Source organism: Pipistrellus hanaki (genome assembly GCF_964339955.1).
Source record: "Pipistrellus hanaki genome assembly, chromosome: 2".
NCBI classification, from domain to species: Eukaryota; Metazoa; Chordata; class Mammalia; order Chiroptera; family Vespertilionidae; genus Pipistrellus; species Pipistrellus hanaki.
The window spans coordinates 137,377,297-137,396,152 of record NC_140504.1 but is presented as its reverse complement, the minus strand read 5'-3'; the positions used below and the strand labels follow the sequence as shown (position 1 = coordinate 137,396,152).

The following is an 18,856-nucleotide window of genomic DNA, read 5'->3' as shown; positions in this document are numbered from 1 at the left end:
AAGAGCAGGTTGCTCGCAGGGCTGATGCTCCTTGGACAAGGGCAGGTTGCTCGCAGGGCTGATGCTCCTCCGGTGGGCATAGGCTGCTCACATGGCTTGCCACTCGCATGGTATCAGTGCCCTGGGTATAGCGTTGGGCAGGTCAGAGAGGAGCGTGCTTAGGAACTCACAGGAGCTTGTGCCCAGGGTGGCTGGAGTCTCAGTTACCATGGTACTGCAGCTGAGTTAGCAGGTCCCTGGCAGAGGTGGCTGTAGAGTCTTGGATGTTATCTGATGGCACCCTGAGTGGAGGTGAGACTGGGCTCCCAGTCACCACATCTCTCCCCTTCAAAAAGGCAAGGCCTCTGAGGAAGAGCTGGCCTCTTTGGGACTGTTTGCAGTGGTAGCTTAGGCTGCCTAATTACCTGAGCCCAGCTAGCCTGCCTCCAAAGGTCCTGTGGTATCTAAATGTGCCTCAGTCACTCACACACCCACCCCACATGACCACACACTCCTCTTTTGTACCTTTACTCACTCAAGCTCTCACCCTCACTGCCGCCTTCTTCCTGCCTCTGTAGTTTGGTCTGGAGTGTTATTGACCTGTTCGGGGATGAAGTTTCCTCTCATGGCTTGCTCTCTAGCACATTACTGGACAGGGTAAAATTCGCCTCGAGCCAAATCCAGTTTGGCTCAGTGGATAGAGAGTCGGCCTGCAGACTGAAAGGTCCCAGGTTCGATTCTGGTCAAGGGCATGTACCTTGGTTGTGGGCATATCCCGAATAGCAGCTGATCAATGATTGTCTCTCATCGATGTTTCTAACTCTTTATTCCTCTTTCTTCCTCTCTGTAAAAAAATCAATAAAATATATTTTAAAAAATTCACCTCGATAAGACACTACACAAGGGAAAAAAACAACGAATGTACTCACAACACAGATAACCACAATATAACTGAACACCATTGAAAGAGAATTAGAGGAGAGAAAAGATAGCACAAATGCTATTGAAGAGAGAGAAAAATGGTATGAGAGAAAATAAAAAGAAGAAAAAGAAAGAAAAAAGAAATATATATATATGGGGATAAAATACCAGAGATAAACCTAAGCAGGTAAATCACAATAAATACCAAATATCCAGTAAAGAGGGTGGGTATCTTATATACAGAAAGTAAGGTTAACTAATGGATGAATATGGGTGACCTCAGTTCAGTATAGAGGAAGTAGAAAGGGGATGAGTGGTTAAGAAGAAAGTGAAGAAAATAATAGTAATAATAATGATAATAATGATGATAATAATGATAATGTTAATAAATTTATAAAAAATGTTTTAAAAATGGGATAAAAATAAAAAATAAAATAAGAAATAAATTAGAATGATAGAACAATAACATGAAAAGAAATAGAAACTAAAGAAACAAATGAGAAAGGGAAAATATAGAAATAAGAGAAGTAAGATAACAAAGTAATAATAAAATGAAAAAATGAAGTGTCATTCTTTTGGCTGGTTTAAGATCCCACTCTTCCATACTGCCTATAATCTCTCAGTTTTCTATTGCTGGGACTGAAGGTCTCCCTTTAGGCTAGTCCCTATGGACTCTCAGGGACTCTTCAGATTTTTTTTTTTATCCTCTGTACCATTCAGAGTGTATTCTGGGTGTGGCTGTCTTGGTTGCCTGGAGACTGCAGGGAGGGCCTATCTTTTCAGGGGAAAATGGCTGCCCAGGTCCTGTGCGTCCAGTATGACTCAGTGCCAGACTTGTGACCACCTCTCTCCTGGACCCTTTTCTCTTCCCAGACTCCACAAGTCTACACCTCACCCATGGGTGAGTGTCCTTATCCAAAAGGTCCTATGAACTAGGTTCAGAGAAGGAAAGCAAAGACCACAGAGAGGGGAAGAGCTGGGCCTCTGCCAATCACTCTCTTCCAGGCACAGCATGCTCTGGGCAGTCATCCAGAATGCCCCCTCTGACAGTGCACTCTGATCTAGAATCCCCTGCCACCAGCAGACCTAGGGACCTCCTTTCCACAGTCAGACTCTATGCTAGTCCCAAGTGCCACGGCCTCAGTACTGAACATTTTCCCTCTTATCCTCTGGGCTCTGATGTCTCATAGTTCTCTACAGACCAGAACCATGGTTTTACCATCATCCTCAGCCCTTCCTGGCTGTGGATTGTCTCACCAGCAGTGTCCACTTCACCAATTCGGGGTGGATATTGTTTGATATAGCTGTCTGTCCTATCTGCTCGGGGACAAGGCTTGGGATATGTCTGTCTATTCTGCTGCCATTTTGCCTCCTCTGACACATACTTCGTTTACTTAAGTGGGCACGTGATAGTTAGTCGTCAACAATTAAGATGATAATTATAACAATGAAGGTTATTATTATCTTGAAAAAAGATTAATTATATTATCCATTCAAGAAAAACCTTTTCTGCTTAAAACATTTTTATTTTCAAAATATGCTTTATAGTATATTATGATATCTTGTTTCTTGAAATATTATTTCTTACATTATTAAACAGTATAATCATTTTATCTCATCACCTGAGCTCAAAATTACAGTGTCTGATCCTAGTGGGTCTTTCTGCCATTTGTGTGTTACTTTGTATCTCTTGCTTGTGTGATTGCACCGTTTTTTGAGTTTGCATTTTGAACCCAGGTTTCCACAGACTGTTGTGTGGGATTCTTCTGATTCCAAGTAGAACACAGCTTTCCAAAAAGGAGTTGCTGCTGCCAGATGTTCTGGGCACCCATCAATGAAGGACCATTTTAAGTAGTTTCTGAAACCACACCTGTAATGTAGGAAAGTTCAATCCACCATCCAGGTAAAGGAAAGGTTTTATTTTTAAACTAGAGACCTGGTGCATGAAATTCGTGCATGGTGGTTAGGGGGTGTCCCTCAGCCAGCCTGCACCCTCTCTAATCTGGGACACTTCGAGGGATATCCAACTGCCTGTTCAGGCCTGATCCAGTAAGATTGCCCCTAACTGCTTCTGCCTACCAGCCTGATCACACCCTAACCACTCCCCTGCCAGCCTGCTTGATGCCTAACTGCTCCCCTGCCAGCCTGTTGGCCCCTAACTGCCCTCCTCTGTAGGCCTGGTCATCCCTAACTATCCTCCCCTGCAGGTCTGGTTCCCTGCAAAATGCCCTTCCCTGCAGGCCCGTTTGCCTCCAACTTCCCTCTTCTGCTGGCCTGGTCACCCCTAACTGCCCTCCCCTGCTGGCCTGATGGCTCCCAACTGCCCTCCATGTAGGCCTGGTCACCCCTAAATACCCTCCCCTGCTTGGCCTGATGGCCCCAACTGCCCTCCCAACTGCCCTTTTCTGCTGGCCGTCTTGTAGTGGCCATCTTGTGTCCACATAGGGCCAGAATTTTTGACCACATGACACAGCCATCTTGAGTGCTGGAATGATGGTCAATCTGCCTATTACTCTTTTATTAGGTAGGATTCTAATGCAGGTCAACAGGTAATTTTTCCTATGTTGTAAACAGATACTTATTAGCCTATCCTTTCCTGGGAAGATTTCCAATTCATTCTAAGTTTCCAATTAGGAAACCTACTAATCTCAGCACCAAGACTTCCTCCTCTGCTCTTCTTATGGTCATTAAGAATCAAAGATGGGCACTTGCTTCAGAATGGTCACAGCGTCAGCTTCCAGGTACTACCATGATTTTCTTCTCAAGCACACTGATATAGTTCAAAACATTAGCAATATTTTTTTGGCATTTATAGGTGTTTTGTAAGGGGAAAGGTTTCCCACATATTTAGCCTGCCATAATTTAAAGTCCCATTATCAAATGCATGTTGACAGAATAATATGGGGGGGAAAGAAGAATGAAGGTAAGAAAGATAGTTTCTTATAGTATGTAAGTCATCTCTTAATCCATTGGCTTTGGAGGAAAAGTAATGTATCCGATTAAATAGGTACACTGATTCTATTAGAACAGACACGGTTCTGAAAGGGGTTTTTACGGGCAAATAAAATTTACATACAGAACTCATCCCATTCCTTTTGCTCAGTTTATCATAGATACTGATTGGACCCACCATGGACTTCATGGGTGAGACTTACACTGTGAATGCAGGGGTATGCTAACTTGGGAAGGTTTTCTATAGTGATGGTACCTAGAAGATGACTTTTGCTCAGCAGAATATATGAAAGGGTTGTTGAATATACAAAGGTAGGAAAATCCCGGTTTGAAATAATGGTCTAGTCACCTGGTTGGTCACCTATACTGCTGTACATAATAATGAATAGTAGATAGGAACTGGAGATAGATTAAGAAGAAAAAGTCTACGAGAGAAAAAAGGAAGCCTCAGAAGATGACAAGATTGACTAAAGCACCCACCACCACATGAGTGCAGGCTACATAACTTTAAAAAAACTCAACCAGACAAGTTTATGGGTATATAGATCATATGCCATACAATTCAGATTCAAAAGGTACAATTTAATGGATTTATATATATTTGTCTAACCATCACTATAATAAATGAGAAAATTTTATTACCCCATCAACTCTCCCAAAACAACCCATGAACCAAGATGTCATCAGATTGATTCCTGTTGAATCCACATGTCTGGGTTATGAGCTCGATCCCCAGTAGGCAGCGGATCTATATATCTCTATTATTGATGTTTCTATCTCTCTACCACTTTGTCTTCTTCTCTCTCTAAAAATCAATAAAAACATTTACAAACAATAAAAAATAAAATCATATTTCACCTATTAAGTATATACAATTATATTTATCAAAAAAGAGTTATGTCAATTTTCAACCTCATATCATTGTTTTATTTTATTATATATTTTTTAAAAATAAATCTTTATTGCTCAGATTATTACAATTGTTTCTCCCCCCTCCCATAGCTCCCTTCCACCCCGATCCTTCCCCATCCTCTGCCCTTACCTCCCCCTCCCCCATTGCCCTCTTCCATAGGTGTATGATTTTAATCCAGTCACTTCCTGCACCCCCCACACCCGTATCCCCATGATAATAATCAATCCACTCCCTTTCTTTGCCCCTGATTCTATTATATTCACCAGTTTATTCTGTTCCTCAGATTTTTAATTCACTTTATTTTTAGATTCACTTGTTGATATATATGTATTTGTTGATCATAATTTTTATCTTTTTTTCATCTTCTTCCTCTTCTTAAATTATACCTTTCAGCATTTCATATAGTACTGGTTTGGTGGTGATGAACTCCTTTAGCTTTTTCTTATCTGTGAAGCTCTTTATGTGCCCTTTAGTTCTGAATGATAACTTTGCTGGATACAGTAATCTTGGCTGTAGATTCTCGCTATTTATCCCTTTGAATATTTCTTGCCAATCCCTTCTGGCCTGCATAGTTTATGTTGAGAAATCAGCTGATAGTCGTATGTGTGCTCCAGTATAGGTAACCAACTGCTTTTCTCTTGCTGCTTGAAAGATTCTCTCTTTTCTTTTGCCCTTGGCATTTTAATTATTATATGTCTTGGTGTGGTCCTCTTTGGATTCCTTTTGTTTGGGGTTCTGTGTGCTTTCTGGACTTGTAAGTCTATTTCTTTCACCAGGTGGGGGAAGTTTTCTGACATTATTTCTTCAAATATGTTTTCAGTATCTTGCACTCTCTCTTCTGGCACCCCCATAATTCTGATGTTGGTTCGCTTGAAGTTGTCCCAGAGGCTCCTTACACTGTCTTCAACTTTCTGGATTTTCATTTCTTCTCACTTCTCCAGAGGAGTGTCCTTTGGCTCTTTGTATTAAAAATCTTTGACTTGTTTCTTGTGTCCCTCCAGTGCTGTTGAATCTCTGTATAATATTTATTATTTCAGTCAGTTTATGTTTAATTTCTAGTTGGAACTCATTAAATTTGTTGTCCTTTTCTAGGAAATTTTTGAAAAACCTTATAACCGTTGTTTTGAACTCTATATCCAATCTTTTGTTCTCCATCTCTTTTGTTTGAGATCTATTTTCTTGTCTCAGCATTTTCGCTGCTTCCCAGAGTTGGTAGGATCTCTTTGTGTATTTCGTGTCCTATATGGCCCAGTGAGTCAGCCTCCCCAGTTTCCTGAGGTAGACACTCTTGGTGCTCCCAATTGTGGATTGCTTAAACAGCCTTGTTGTAATTAAGATTTGATTGTTGTTGGTATCACTGGGAGGAATTGACCTCCAGGCCTATTGGATGTGAGTATCATCTATGTCTACTCCGGGATACCTTCTCTATTGGAGACAGTCTTGTAGGATCAGACTTGCAAAATGCAAAAGCCTCTGTGCTCAGCTTGGATGGAGCGGAGTCTCAGGGCTGAGCTGACAGTGTTTGGCTTTCCGTCAGTCCTGCTCCTGTACACTCGCCTGAGTTTCTGCCTGACCTCTGACTTCCACGGCTCCCCTGAGTTTCCACCTGACTGTACAGATTCCTGTGCAAGAGCATGGGTGCCCAAGGGGCTCACCTGGAATTGGGTTGGATCTCTGTAGTTTGGAGCTCCTGTCTCCTTTCACTATGGAGAGGCTGAGCAACTTCCGCAGTCAGACCTCTCTGTGCACACTCCTTTGCATGTGACTAGATACCCTGCCTGCTGCGGATCCTGGCTTCCCGAGTCTCCCAGTCTCTGAGTATTCAGGTTCCTTTCTCTACAATCCAGACTCCACCCATATGAGCCTGGTTTCACGGTGTTTTGGCCAGGGTTGGGGTTCAGTACTGTTGGAAAGGGTTCAGTGCAATCAGGGACTTTCTTTCCCCTCCCACCAGTCAGGCATTCAGCTGCCCTTCCTCTCTGTGCACAAGCATCTCCCTACCTCAGTGCTTTGCGGCTCCCAATTCGATCTGTGAGCCTCTCTCCTTCTTTCTAGTTGCAGATTTCCCACTCCGCCAGCTTTCCTGTGGTTTTGGATGATGTCCATTCTGTCTTTTAGTTGTTGTTTTGAAATTGTTATGTGAAGCATCAGCTTAGATGCTTATCTACGCTGCCATCTTGGTTTCTCTCTTCATATCATTATTTAAAATGCAAGTTTCTTTTTTTGTTTTTGTTTTTTTGTATGTATTATGAAAATAAATTGATTTTTTCCAGCCAGGTAATAATAGCTGTACAAACAGGACATATTTCAAATATCATAATAGACATTGTACATTTACCCACAGAAAGGCTGTGCAGGGTAACTATGTATCTATGTATCTATTTGCCTTCCTTCCTGCCCATCTATCCACATGCAAATTTGGCTGGATTTACAGCAACTTAATATTAGAAGTGGTTACTTGATCAGTGAGAATTTTTTTACAGTCTCTGAACAATTTTAATTTTAATTGAAAAAAAACATATTTTATTGATTTTTTACAGAGAGGAAGGGAGAGGGTTAGAGAGTTCGAAACATCAATGAGAGAGAAACATGGATCAGCTGCTTACTGCACACTCCCTACTGGGTATGTGCCCTTGACAAGAATCAAACATGGTACCCTTGAGTCCACAGGCCAATGCTCTATCCCCTGAGAGAGCCAAACTGGGTAGGGCCCTCTGAACAATTTTTAAAAAGGCGTGGACTCACTGTGTCACTTCCAGCTAATAGTGTTTAAACATGTCACTGCACAAGTGAGAATCCCTGACAGCACCTGGTAGGAATTGCCCTTCTCAGGAAGGGTATGTTTCCTATCACACTGTGGCTTCACCTCTGGAATTCCTGGTTCACATGCAGGATGGAGCGCTAAAGCTTTTAGAGGCCTCTCTCTTATAGGCTTTATGCAGGCTCTCAGCTCCTGGAGGGTTTCAGTGGGGATTGCCATTTGCTCCTTCAATTTGTCCTAGGGTGCAGTGTCCTCTCAGCACTGCTGCTGGTCAGCACTACCTGCTTTCTGTCAGCTAGATCCCCAGAGCAATGGCAGGTACTTAAATCATCACTAGGTTCTCTAGGTCTATGAAGAAGGAATAATGATGAAATCCTTTATGGAAACAGAGAGGGAGAAGGAGAAGTCTGTACTCTAAATAGTACAAGAATTTAGATAACTATCAAATTCCTATAATATTCAATATGATTTTAAACAATCAAATGTTAAATTTTCAGGGAGAAGCACCAGGAATGGTGCTGGGATGATAAACTATTGATTACGTTGTTCACTCATGTGTTTAAAAATTTTTATTGTGTGATTTACTACATGCCAGGAGCCCTTCTAGATGGCTGAGTCCATGATATACAAAATAGGTAATGTTCCTGCCCACTTATATTCTAGTGGGGGAGACAAACTATACACTCTGGTGATAAAAGGTAGTGATAAAATACTGTGAAGAGTAATAATAATATTGATCACTAGAAGGAACCCATTGCTTTCTTCATTGCTTTACCAATAACTCCAAGGGAGACACAGTGAGCATGACATACTGTTAATTAAATAGGTTTTTTGGGGCCAGGTGATAGGCACTGTCTCTCCTTCTATCTCTCTCTCTCCCAGATTGGATTTCTTTTTTCTATTAATAGATGGATAAGGGAAATATGGTTAAGACATACCAAGGAGCCATTTGAGATATCTTGGGGTAGAGCGATTAGATCATCTTCTTCCTAAATGAGAAATCCTCTCCCCTCAATTTCGTGGACACTTAATTTTCTGTAATATTTAATCTTTGTCTTCACCTCTAGACTATGAACTCCTTAAGAGAGGGATTCAACTATATACCCACTCCTTGGCAGAATATGTGATAGGTACTCAACCAATGTTTTTTAAATGAATGATCCCTATAGCCAAAGCAATGTCTGCTTTTCATGAAGCCTCATCTAACTCCCTAGGGACTCTGTTTTGAACATAGTTTTGAGGAAAAGAACTCTGAGTTAGTCTTCCTGTCTTGTATTCTATGAAATCCTGTTTGTCATAGAACTGACAGTGAGTGGGAAGGGTAGGATGTGTGTGTGCGTGAGTGTGTGTGTGTGTGTGTGTGTGTGTGTGTAGTAGTAGTAGTAGTAGTAGTAGTAGTAGTAGTAGTAGTAAGAATATTATGTGGCAATGAGTTCTGAGCTATATTTTTTATTTTTACCTTTCTGTTGGATAAAAGTCTACCACACACTATATATCTTCATTGTTAGTACTACAGCTATCCCTCTTTTTTCCCACTGACCCCCCCATACCTTCCTGTCCCCCACAGTTGACATATTTTTATTGCTAAACAAATCTTAACAAATAATAGGTATATGGTTTGGTCAGAGATCACTCTAAAAACAAGGGTCTTGCATCTTCTTCTCTACAATGAATAAAAGTAACATCATAAAAACTACAAGGGAGTTGGAATCTAAGAAAATTCATACATCATGATCAATCCCATAATCTCTTGGTCTTAGAATGAAGATAGAAGATTGTGGGTGTGCCGAAACCGGTTTGGCTCAGTGGTAGAGCATCAGCCTGCGTACTGAAAGGTCCCGGGTTTGATTCGGTCAAGGGCATGTACCTTGGTTGCAGGCGCATCCCTGATGGGGGGTGTGCAGGAGGCAGCTGGTCGATGTTTCTCTATCATTGACATTTTTAGCTCTCTATCTCTTTCCCTTCCTCTCTGAAAAAAATCCATAAAATATATTTTTTAAAAATTAAAAAAAAGAAGATTGTGGGTGTCTTTAGTTATATTTCAACGTAACTATTCCATTTTCTTTCCTTTTTTGTAGCATTTAAAAAATATATTATTGATTTTTTTACAGGGAGGAAGAGAGAGGGATATAGAGTTAGAAACATCTATGAGAGAGAATCATGGATCAGCTGCCTCTTGAACACCCCCTACTGGGGATGTGCCAGCAACCAAGGTACATGCCCTTGACCAGAATCGATTCTGAGACCTTTCAGTCTGTAGGCCGAAGTTCTGTCCCCTGAGCGAAACTGGATTCAGCTAATTATTCCATTATCAAAAAACAGCTTTTGTAAATGGTATTGTTTTTATAATTTTTGGTGTTCAGTACTTTATTGCTTTTATATAAAAATACAGTTGAAAGTGCATTTTTGTGAATTGACCTTGAATCTTAGAACCTTGTTAAACTCACATATTTGTGCCAAGAGTTTATGTTGCTGTTTTCGGCTTTTTTGTTGTAGATTCCCTGTGATTTATCCATGTGCATAATCATTGCATGAGAATGAAGGCAGTTTTATTTTTTCCTTTCCTTCTTCCTCCCTCCCTCCTTTCCTCTTTCTCTTCCTTTCTTCCCCTCTTTCTTTCTTTTGCCATATTGTAGGAAGCCTTCATTATGCTGTTTTCTGGAGAGGAGAGACTGCACATTCTTGCTTTATTCCTGAGTTAGGGGCAAAGCATTCCATTTATTATCAATCAGTATGTATGTTAGGTGAAGGATTTTTTTTTGTAGATTTATTTTATCAGCTTAAAGAGGGTCATTTTCTCAAGTTGTGACATTTTTCAAGTTTCTTCAACTGCTTGAGTTATGCCTTGGGTAGAGTGACCAGGGAAGCTCTTTCCATTAGGTCATTAGCTTATGGTACAATCGTTCAATGGTGGTATTGCCATTCTTTCCTTGAGATTATCTATTTCTCTCTGAAGTTGTCTGCTCTCATTTTGGAATCCTTCTTTTAGTAAGAAGGCCTGTTCCTAAAAAGGGACAAATAAAGAGTAAATAAAGCACATCAGTAAGCAAATCCCAACTTCTAGCTATCAATAGTTTCCACATTTATAGTTCTTTTCTTTTTTTTTTTGAGTATTTAATTTCTTCTTGAAATTTTCTTTATTATAAATATTCATTCAAAGAGGTGTGGTGCATGGAATCCAAGCACAGGTGCGATTGGTTCCTAGGCTTGGCCAGCAATTGAAGCAAAGGATATGGTGTGGAAGGGCAGGTCCCAGCTGGCCTGTGGGTCCTGGGCAGCACTGGGCCCCTGTATAATCCCCTCCTTCTGAGCCATCAGGCCCCACCAGGCTACCTTAGTGCCATTGGTCACTATCTAGACTGGTGGGGTGATGGGGCCCCGCTCACACTCAACTTGGCTTAGCGCTGCCCACTTACCTGGTCTACCATCCTGCCACAGTCCCAATCTCATTGGGGCCAATCAGGGCCAGCAACACTTCCACTGCTACCCTCTGCCAGCTCTGGGTCACAGATGCCCACCATGTTCCTCACTGCCCCATGGTGGTCAGTGCACATCATAGTGAGCAGTCGAACTCCTGGTCAAACTCCCAATAGAAGGGACATTTTGCATATCAGGCTTTTATTATATAAGATACTTTCACTTTGACATCCTAGCTCCATGATTGCTTATCTTGAACGTTCTTTAGGTAAGAGATATTTTGGCTTATAGCTCTTAATATTTTGATAAACTTAAATTATAAGTCCCATTAATTCTATATAACCTATGTGGGCAATCTTAATTATGTTTCTTTTCAAATCTTATAGACTCTCATACACACACACACACACACACACACACACACATATATATATATGTATGTATGTATATATATATATATATATATATATATAAATATATATATATGTAATCATACATACACATAACAAAAATAAAATTTCTCAAAATCAAAAGAAGTGCCTGAATCATAGATCAGGGAATTTGATTTAAGCCTCCACAGCTTGGTGGCAAGAGGAGCAGGATATAAATAAGGCCATCAAGGCCCCTAACTGTCCATACTGGATTTCTGCAGAAAACTCACTGCACAAACTAGGAGTAGGGCATAGCAAACAGGTAGGAGTGGCTGACACAGGAGTGAGAGGCAAAGAGTCTTTCTGCTTATAAAGGTTCTCTGAGAACCAAAGTCACACCAGGTGTGACAAACAGTGATTGTAGATTCCTCTAAGTCTGAAAGTGGTTCAGATATCTTACTGATCTGTGTGACCCTGTAAATGCTCATCTTCTCTGAACCTCTGTTTCTTCTAAGAAACTGAAATTCTTGCTTCATATAATATTCAGCAAGAGATACAGATAAGATATATTTACAATGCCTGAAATATAATAGCTACCATTAATTGAATAATCTTATATAATAAAAAGGTAATATGCAAATTGTCCCCTCGGAAGTTAGGACACTCACCATGATGTGCGCTGACCACCAGTGGAAGCCCCCGCTGTAAGCTGGCAGCCAGCGGAGGGAAAGCTCCATCCAGCAGTTGGCAACTGGGGAAAGTTTGTTGCTGGATCAGCCAGAGGGAGGCCCTGATTGGCCCTGATTGCCAGCTAGGCCGAGGGACCCTATCCATGCACAAAATTTTGTGAACAGGGCCACTTGTCTATATATGTAGAAGCCTAAATGACCATTGAACAATTTGACTGTTTGACTGGTAGCTATGACATGCACTGATCATCAGAGGGCAGCAGCTCAATGCACAGGCATGGAAACTTAGAGCAGACTGATGAATATCAGAAAAAAGAGGGGACAAGGGAGATTGAGAAGAGATTAAGCTAAGATCTTATAAACATATTAGAGACCCGGTGCTTGGATTTGTGCACTGGTGGGGTGCCTTGGCCTGGCCTGTTGGGATTTGGCCAAAATCATTATTCTGACATTCCCCGACAAGTCCAAAATTGCGAGATGGTGCAGGTCAGGCTGAGAGACCGAAACATTGCATGAATCCATGCACTGGACCTTTAGTTTACTGATAAAGGACTGGATTTGAGATAAAGAATAATAAATTTTATAAATAGCCAGATGTAAGCAAGCTCCAAATCAGGAAGACAGAGTTTGAAAGATATAAGTGGGCAAGCAAGATCCTTAGGGTTTTTATATTCTAATAGACACACAAATAAGTCAGGGAGAGTGGACACAAAACAGAAAAGAGAAACCTCAAGGTGACACCATTACATACCTTAAGTTTAAGAGCCATAATACTCTCTTGCTCTGCCATTAATTGGGCCCACTCCTGCTCCATATTCTCAATCAGTTGTTTCACATGTTCCTGATAATTCTTTTCTTTCTCCTCTATCATCTGCTGATTCTTCTTTTGCATTTCCTGTAGCATTTTTGCTGCAACCTCTGCAGATTCAGCTTTCACACGTTGCACTGCCAGGAGGAAAGGAAGAAGACAAATTCATGTGGGTGCCCACCTCGCTGTTTCTTCTTTGTGAACTCACCTGACATTGTTGCTGCTGACTGCATTTGTCCACTGAGACTGACTTTGGCTAGTAGCAGGCATCTTTGCTCATCTGGCTTTTGTTTAAGGACCCCAGGTTCTCCAAGCCAAATTATTTAAACTTTTAAAAGCTGTTAAGGCTATCTAGTCTCTTGACTTGCACCTCACCTTCGAACTCCTTTTCCTTAACTGTGAGAGTCTGGTCTGTCTGTAGAATTGTAGCCATAGCCCTCCTTTGCTCTGCCTTTAATTGAGCCCTCTCTTGCTCCATCTTCTCAACCAGTTGTTTCACGTGTTCTTGAAAGCTCTTTTCGCTCTCCTCCATCATCTGCTGATTCTTCTTTTGCATTTCCTCTGGCATTTTTGCTGCAGCCTCTGCAGATTCAGCTTTCACACGTTGTACTGCCAGGAGGAAAGGAAGAAGACAAATTCATGTGGGTGACCACCTTGGTGAACTCACCTGTCGTTGTTGCTATTGACTGCATATGCCCAGTGAAACTGACTTTGGCTAGTTATAGGCCTCTTTGATCATCTGGCTTTTGTTTAAGGACCCCAGGTTCTCCAAGCCAAATTATTTAACCTTTTAAAAGCTGTTGAGGCTATCTATTCTCTTGACTTGCTCTTCATCTTTGATCCCCTTTTCCTTTACTGTGAGAGTCTGGTCTGTCTGTAGAATTATAAATCCAAATTATTTAAACTTTTAAAAGCTGTTGAGGCTATCTGTTCTCTTGATTTGCTCCTCACCTTCGATCTTGTTTTCCTTCATTGCGAAACTCTGGTCTGTCTGTAGAATTGTAGCCATAGCCCTCTTTAACTCTGCCATTATTTGGGCCCTCTCCTGCTCCATCTTCTCAATCAGTTGTTTTATATGTTCCTGAAAACTCTTTTTGCTCTCCTCCATCATCTGCTGATTCCTCTTTTGCATTTCCTCCAGCATTTTTGCTGCAGCCTCTGCAGATTCAGTTTTCACACGTTGCCCTACCAGGAGGAAAGGAAGAAGAGAAATTCATGTGGGTGCCCACTTCGCCGTTTCTTCTTTGTGAACTCACCTGACATTGTTGCTGCTGACTGCATTTTCCCACTGAGACTGACTTTGGCTAGTAGTAGGCATCTTTGCTCATCTAGATTTTGTTTAAGGATCCCAGGTTCTCCAAGCCAAATTATTTAAACTTTTAAAAGCTGTTGAGGCTATCTAGTCTCTTGACTTGCTCCTCACCTTCGATCTCCTTTTCCTTTTCTGTGAGAGTCTGGTCTGTCTGTAGAATTGTAGCCATAGCCCTCTTTTGCTCTACCATTAATTGGGCCTTCTCCTGCTCCATCTTCTCAACCAGTTGTTTCACGTGTTCCTGAAAACTCTTTTCTTTCTCCTCCATCATCTGCTCATTCTTCTTTAGCATTTCCTCCAACATTTTTGCTTTAGCCTCTGCAGATTCAGCTTTCACACGTTGTACTGCCAGGAGGAAAGGAAGAAGACAAATTCATGTGGGTGACCACCTTTGTGAACTCACCTGTCATTGTTGCTGCTGACTGCATATGCCCACCGAGACTGACTTCGGCTAGTTGTAGGCCTCTTTGATCATCTGGCTTTTGTTTAAGGACCCCAGGTTCTCCAAGCCAAATTATTTAACCTTTTAAAAGCTTTTGAGGCTATCTATTCTCTTGACTTGCTCTTCAACTTTGATCCCCTTTTCCTTTACTGTGAGAGTCTGGTCTGTCTGTAGAATTATAAATCCAAATTATTTAAACTTTTAAAAGCTGTTGAGGCTATCTATTCTCTTGATTTGCTCCTCACCTTCAATCTTGTTTTCCTTCATTGCGAAACTCTGGTCTGTCTGTAGAATTGTATCCATAGCCCTCCTTTGCTCTGCCTTTAATTGGGTCCTCTCCTGCTCCCTCTTCTCAATCAGTTGTTTCACGTGTTCCTGATAACTCTTTTCTTTCTCCTCCATCATCTGCTGATTCTTCTTTTGCATTTCCTCTGGCATTTTTGCTGCAGCCTCTGCAGATTCAGCTTTCACACGTTGTACTGCCAGGAGGAAAGGAAGAAGACAAATTCATGTGGGTGACCACCTCGGTGAACTCACCTGTCTTTGTTGCTGCTGACTGCATTTGCCCACTGAGACTGACTTTGGCTAGTAGTAGGCATCTTTGCTCATCTGGCTTTTGTTTAAGGACCCCAGGTTCTCCAAGCCAAATTATTTAAACTTTTAAAAGCTGTTGAGGCTATCTATTCTTTTGACTTGCTCTTCATCTTTGATCCCCTTTTCCTTTACTGTGAGAGTCTGGTCTGTCGGTAGAATTGTAAAGCCAAATTATTTAAACTTTTAAAAGCTGTTGAGGCTATCTATTCTCCTGATCTGCTCCTCAACTTCGATCTTCTTTTCCTTTATTGTGAAAGTCTGGTCTGTCTGTAGATTTGTAGCCATAGCCCTCTTTAGCTCTGCCATTATTAGGGCCCTCTCCTGCTCCATCTTCTCAACCAGTTGTTTCACATGTTCCTGATAACTCTTTTCTTTCTCCTCCATCATCTGCTGATTCCTCTTTAGCATTTCCTCCAACATTTTTGCTTTAGCCTCTGCAGATTCAGCTTTCACACGTTGTACTGCCAGGAGGAAAGGAAGAAGACAAATTCATGTGGGTGACCACCTTGGTGAACTCACCTGTCATTGTTGCTGCTGACTGCATATGCCCACCGAGACTGACTTCGGCTAGTTGTAGGCCTCTTTGATCATCTGGCTTTTGTTTAAGGACCCCAGGTTCTCCAAGCCAAATTATTTAACCTTTTAAAAGCTTTTGAGGCTCTTGACTTGCTCTTCATCTTTGATCCCCTTTTCCTTTACTGTGAGAGTCTGGTCTGTCTGTAGAATTATAAATCCAAATTATTTAAACTTTTAAAAGCTGTTGAGGCTATCTGTTCTCTTGATTTGCTCCTTACCTTCGATCTTGTTTTCCTTCATTGCGAAATTCTGGTCTTTCTGTAGAATTGTAGCCATAGCCCTCTTTAGCTCTGCCATTATTTGGGCCCTCTCCTGCTCCATCTTCTCAATCAGTTGTTTCATATGTTCCTGAAAACTCTTTTTGCTCTCCTCCATCATCTGCTGATTCTTCTTATGCATTTCCTCCAGCATTTTTGCTGCAGCCTCTGCAGATTCAGCTTTCACACGTTGCCCTACCAGGAGGAAAGGAAGAAGAGAAATTCATGTGGGTGCCCACCTCGCTGTTTTTTCTTTGTGAACTCACCTGACATTGTTGCTACTGACTGCATATGCCCACTGAGACTGACTTTGGCTAGTAGTAGGCATCTTTGCTCAAATGGGTTTTGTTTAAGGACCCCAGGTTCTCCAAGCCAAATTATTTAAACTTTTAAAAGCTGCTGAGGCTATCTAGTCTCTTGACTTGCTCCTCACCTCGATCTCCTTTTCCTTTTCTGTGAGTGTCTGGTCTGTCTGTAGAATTATAAATCCAAATTATTTAAACTTTTAAAAGCTTTTGAGGCTATTTATTCTCTTGATTTGCTCCTTACCTTCGATCTTGTTTTCCTTCATTGCGAAATTCTGGTCTTTCTGTAGAATTGTAGCCATTGCCCTCTTTAGCTCTGCCATTATTTGGGCCCTCTCCTGCTCCATCTTCTCAATCAGTTGTTTCATATGTTCCTGAAAACTCTTTTTGCTCTGCTCCATCATCTGCTGATTCTTCTTATGCATTTCCTCCAGCATTTTTGCTGCAGCCTCTGCAGATTCAGTTTTCACACGTTGCCCTACCAGGAGGAAAGGAAGAAGAGAAATTCATGTGGGTGCCCACCTCGCTGTTTTTTCTTTGTGAACTCACCTGACATTGTTGCTACTGACTGCATATGCCAGCTGAGACTGACTTAGGCTAGTGGTAGGCATCTTTGCTCATCTGGCTTTTATTTTAGGACCCCAGGTTCTCCAAGCCAAATTATTTAAACATTTAAAAGCTGTTGAGGCTATCTAGTCTCTTGACTTGCTCCTCACCTTCGATCTCCTTTTCCTTTTCTGTGAGAGTCTGGTCTTTCTGTAGAATTGTAGCCATAGCCCTCCTTTGCTCTGCCTTTAATTGGGCCCTCTCCTGCTCCATCTTCTCAACCAGTTGTTTCACGTGTTCCTGAAAACTCTTTTTGCTTTCCTCCATCATCTGCTGATTCTTCATTTGCATTTCCTCCAGCATTTTTGCTGCCACCTCTGCAGATTCTGCTTTCACACGTTGCACTGCCAGGAGGAAAGGAAGAAGACAAATTCATGTGGGTGACCCGCTCGCTGTTTCTTCTTTGTGAACTCACCTGTCATTGTTGCTGCTGACTGCATTTGCCCACTGAGACTGACTTTGGCTAGTTGTAGGCATCTTTGCTCATCTGGCTTTTGTTTAAGGACCCCAGGTTCTCCAAGCCAAATTATTTAAATTTTTAAAAGCTGTTGAAGCTATCTATTCTCTTGACTTGCTCCTCACCTTTTATCTCCTTTTCCATTAATGTGAGATTCTGGTCTGTCTGTAGAATTGCATCAATCACAGACTCCTTGGACTTCAGGTATGTCTGAAGAACTTCTTCACTCTAGGACACCAATAAAATGGCATTAGTGATAGGAAATCGCTGGAAACGCTTATTCCTATTTGCACACCATCTTTTCTTGTAGGAATCACTACACTTGGCCCTGTTCCTTGTGCTGGTCAAGGTGCCCCTGTCACTGGTTGGGCACATTCTCCAGCTTGGCCAACCCTGGCACCCTATGAAGTAGAATCCTTTGTAAAAAATTGGTATAAATATAGATTCAGAGTGTCTCTTCTCATGTGAAGGTTTTGTTTTTTGAGCTCTTGGTGCTGTGATTTCATATGGAGTGAGGATGAAGCAATCATGGAGAGAGCAGATCCAAGGAAAGGAGTTTGAGTGAGACTGGATAGAGGGCTAGTGTGGGGTTGAAGGGCGGAACAGAGAGACAGATATATGCTGGTTACCTGTATTCCCTTCCTGGGTTCCTGAAGATACTTTTTCTTGAGCTCATTCATAGTTTGCATTAAGAGATGATATCCTCCTGGTTTAGAATAAACCCCCTGCTTTATATCTTCTTCTAAAGAATGGAAGATATCCTTAAGTAAAGCTGAGCAGCGATCCGATGATGCTTTTATATTCTCTTTATAAAACTCTTCCCGCCTTTTTTCTAGCTGGGCCTTTAATGTGAAAATAGGAAGTAGAAAGAGTACAGAGGAAATGTTATCTCAACCTCAGGATTTTTGGAAAGGCTTCTCCAAAACCAGTCTGTGATCCTGCAAAAATTTACAGCCACCTTTGCAGGACCACATCCTTTCTCCTGATCCTGTCTTTCTACTGAAGTCCCTTTCTCCTTGGAGGTGAAGTTCATGGTAGAGTTTGCTTGCTTTATGTTAGCATTTATGCTACTGATCTGCGGGTCATAGGGCGCCATGGTCTTTTGCACTGCAGCTGAGTTCTCTATCTGGTCCAAGGCCAGGACTGCTTTCTCAATGCAGGGCAGGTCCCCACTGCTGATGGCATTGACATAGGTCAGGACTAGGTTCTCTAGTCCTAAACATACACCTTTGGAAAGAAACTTCTGCTTTCAGATTGGAACAGCAATTGCAAATGGAATAAATGTGACTCAATGTAAACCTGCTCAATATAACTAAGACTACATATTTTTTTTCTTTTGGATATAATAGTGGTCAGCAAACTCATTAGTCAACAGAGACAAATATAAAATACAACTATTGAACTTTTTTTGAGAGTTAAATTTTTAAAATTTAAAGTCTTTCTAACACCACTTCTTCAAAATAGACTTGCCCAGGCTGTGGTGTTTTGTGGAAGAG

The 18,856-nt window shown here is 41.5% G+C and overlaps 1 protein-coding gene across 19 annotated transcripts in view; it reads right to left on the bottom strand.

Moving 5' to 3' along the window:
- LOC311616656 (guanylate-binding protein 1-like) overlaps positions 1-18,856 on the bottom strand; it is an 87,033-nt gene that overhangs the window by 49,718 nt on the left and 18,459 nt on the right. For 3 of the 19 annotated variants that reach the window (XM_084872287.1, XM_084872295.1, XM_084872298.1), the window contains 11 exons: positions 17,990-18,202; positions 17,486-17,588; positions 17,014-17,247; positions 16,542-16,775; positions 15,954-16,187; positions 14,811-15,044; positions 14,235-14,468; positions 13,763-13,996; positions 13,187-13,420; positions 12,755-12,948; positions 9,361-10,530 (listed from right to left, as the gene is read on the bottom strand). In XM_084872287.1, coding sequence (XP_084728413.1) covers positions 10,411-10,530; positions 12,755-12,948; positions 13,187-13,420; positions 13,763-13,996; positions 14,235-14,468; positions 14,811-15,044; positions 15,954-16,187; positions 16,542-16,775; positions 17,014-17,247; positions 17,486-17,588; positions 17,990-18,202 — 2,268 coding nt within the window. In that variant the 3' untranslated portion in view covers positions 9,361-10,410. Of the gene's footprint in view, positions 1-9,359; positions 10,531-12,754; positions 12,949-13,186; positions 13,421-13,762; positions 13,997-14,234; positions 14,469-14,810; positions 15,045-15,146; positions 15,621-15,678; positions 15,877-15,953; positions 16,188-16,541; positions 16,776-17,013; positions 17,248-17,485; positions 17,589-17,989; positions 18,203-18,856 lie in introns of those variants that run through there. The other 16 variants (XM_084872304.1, XM_084872303.1, XR_014793965.1 and 13 more) reach the window with 15 other exon arrangements.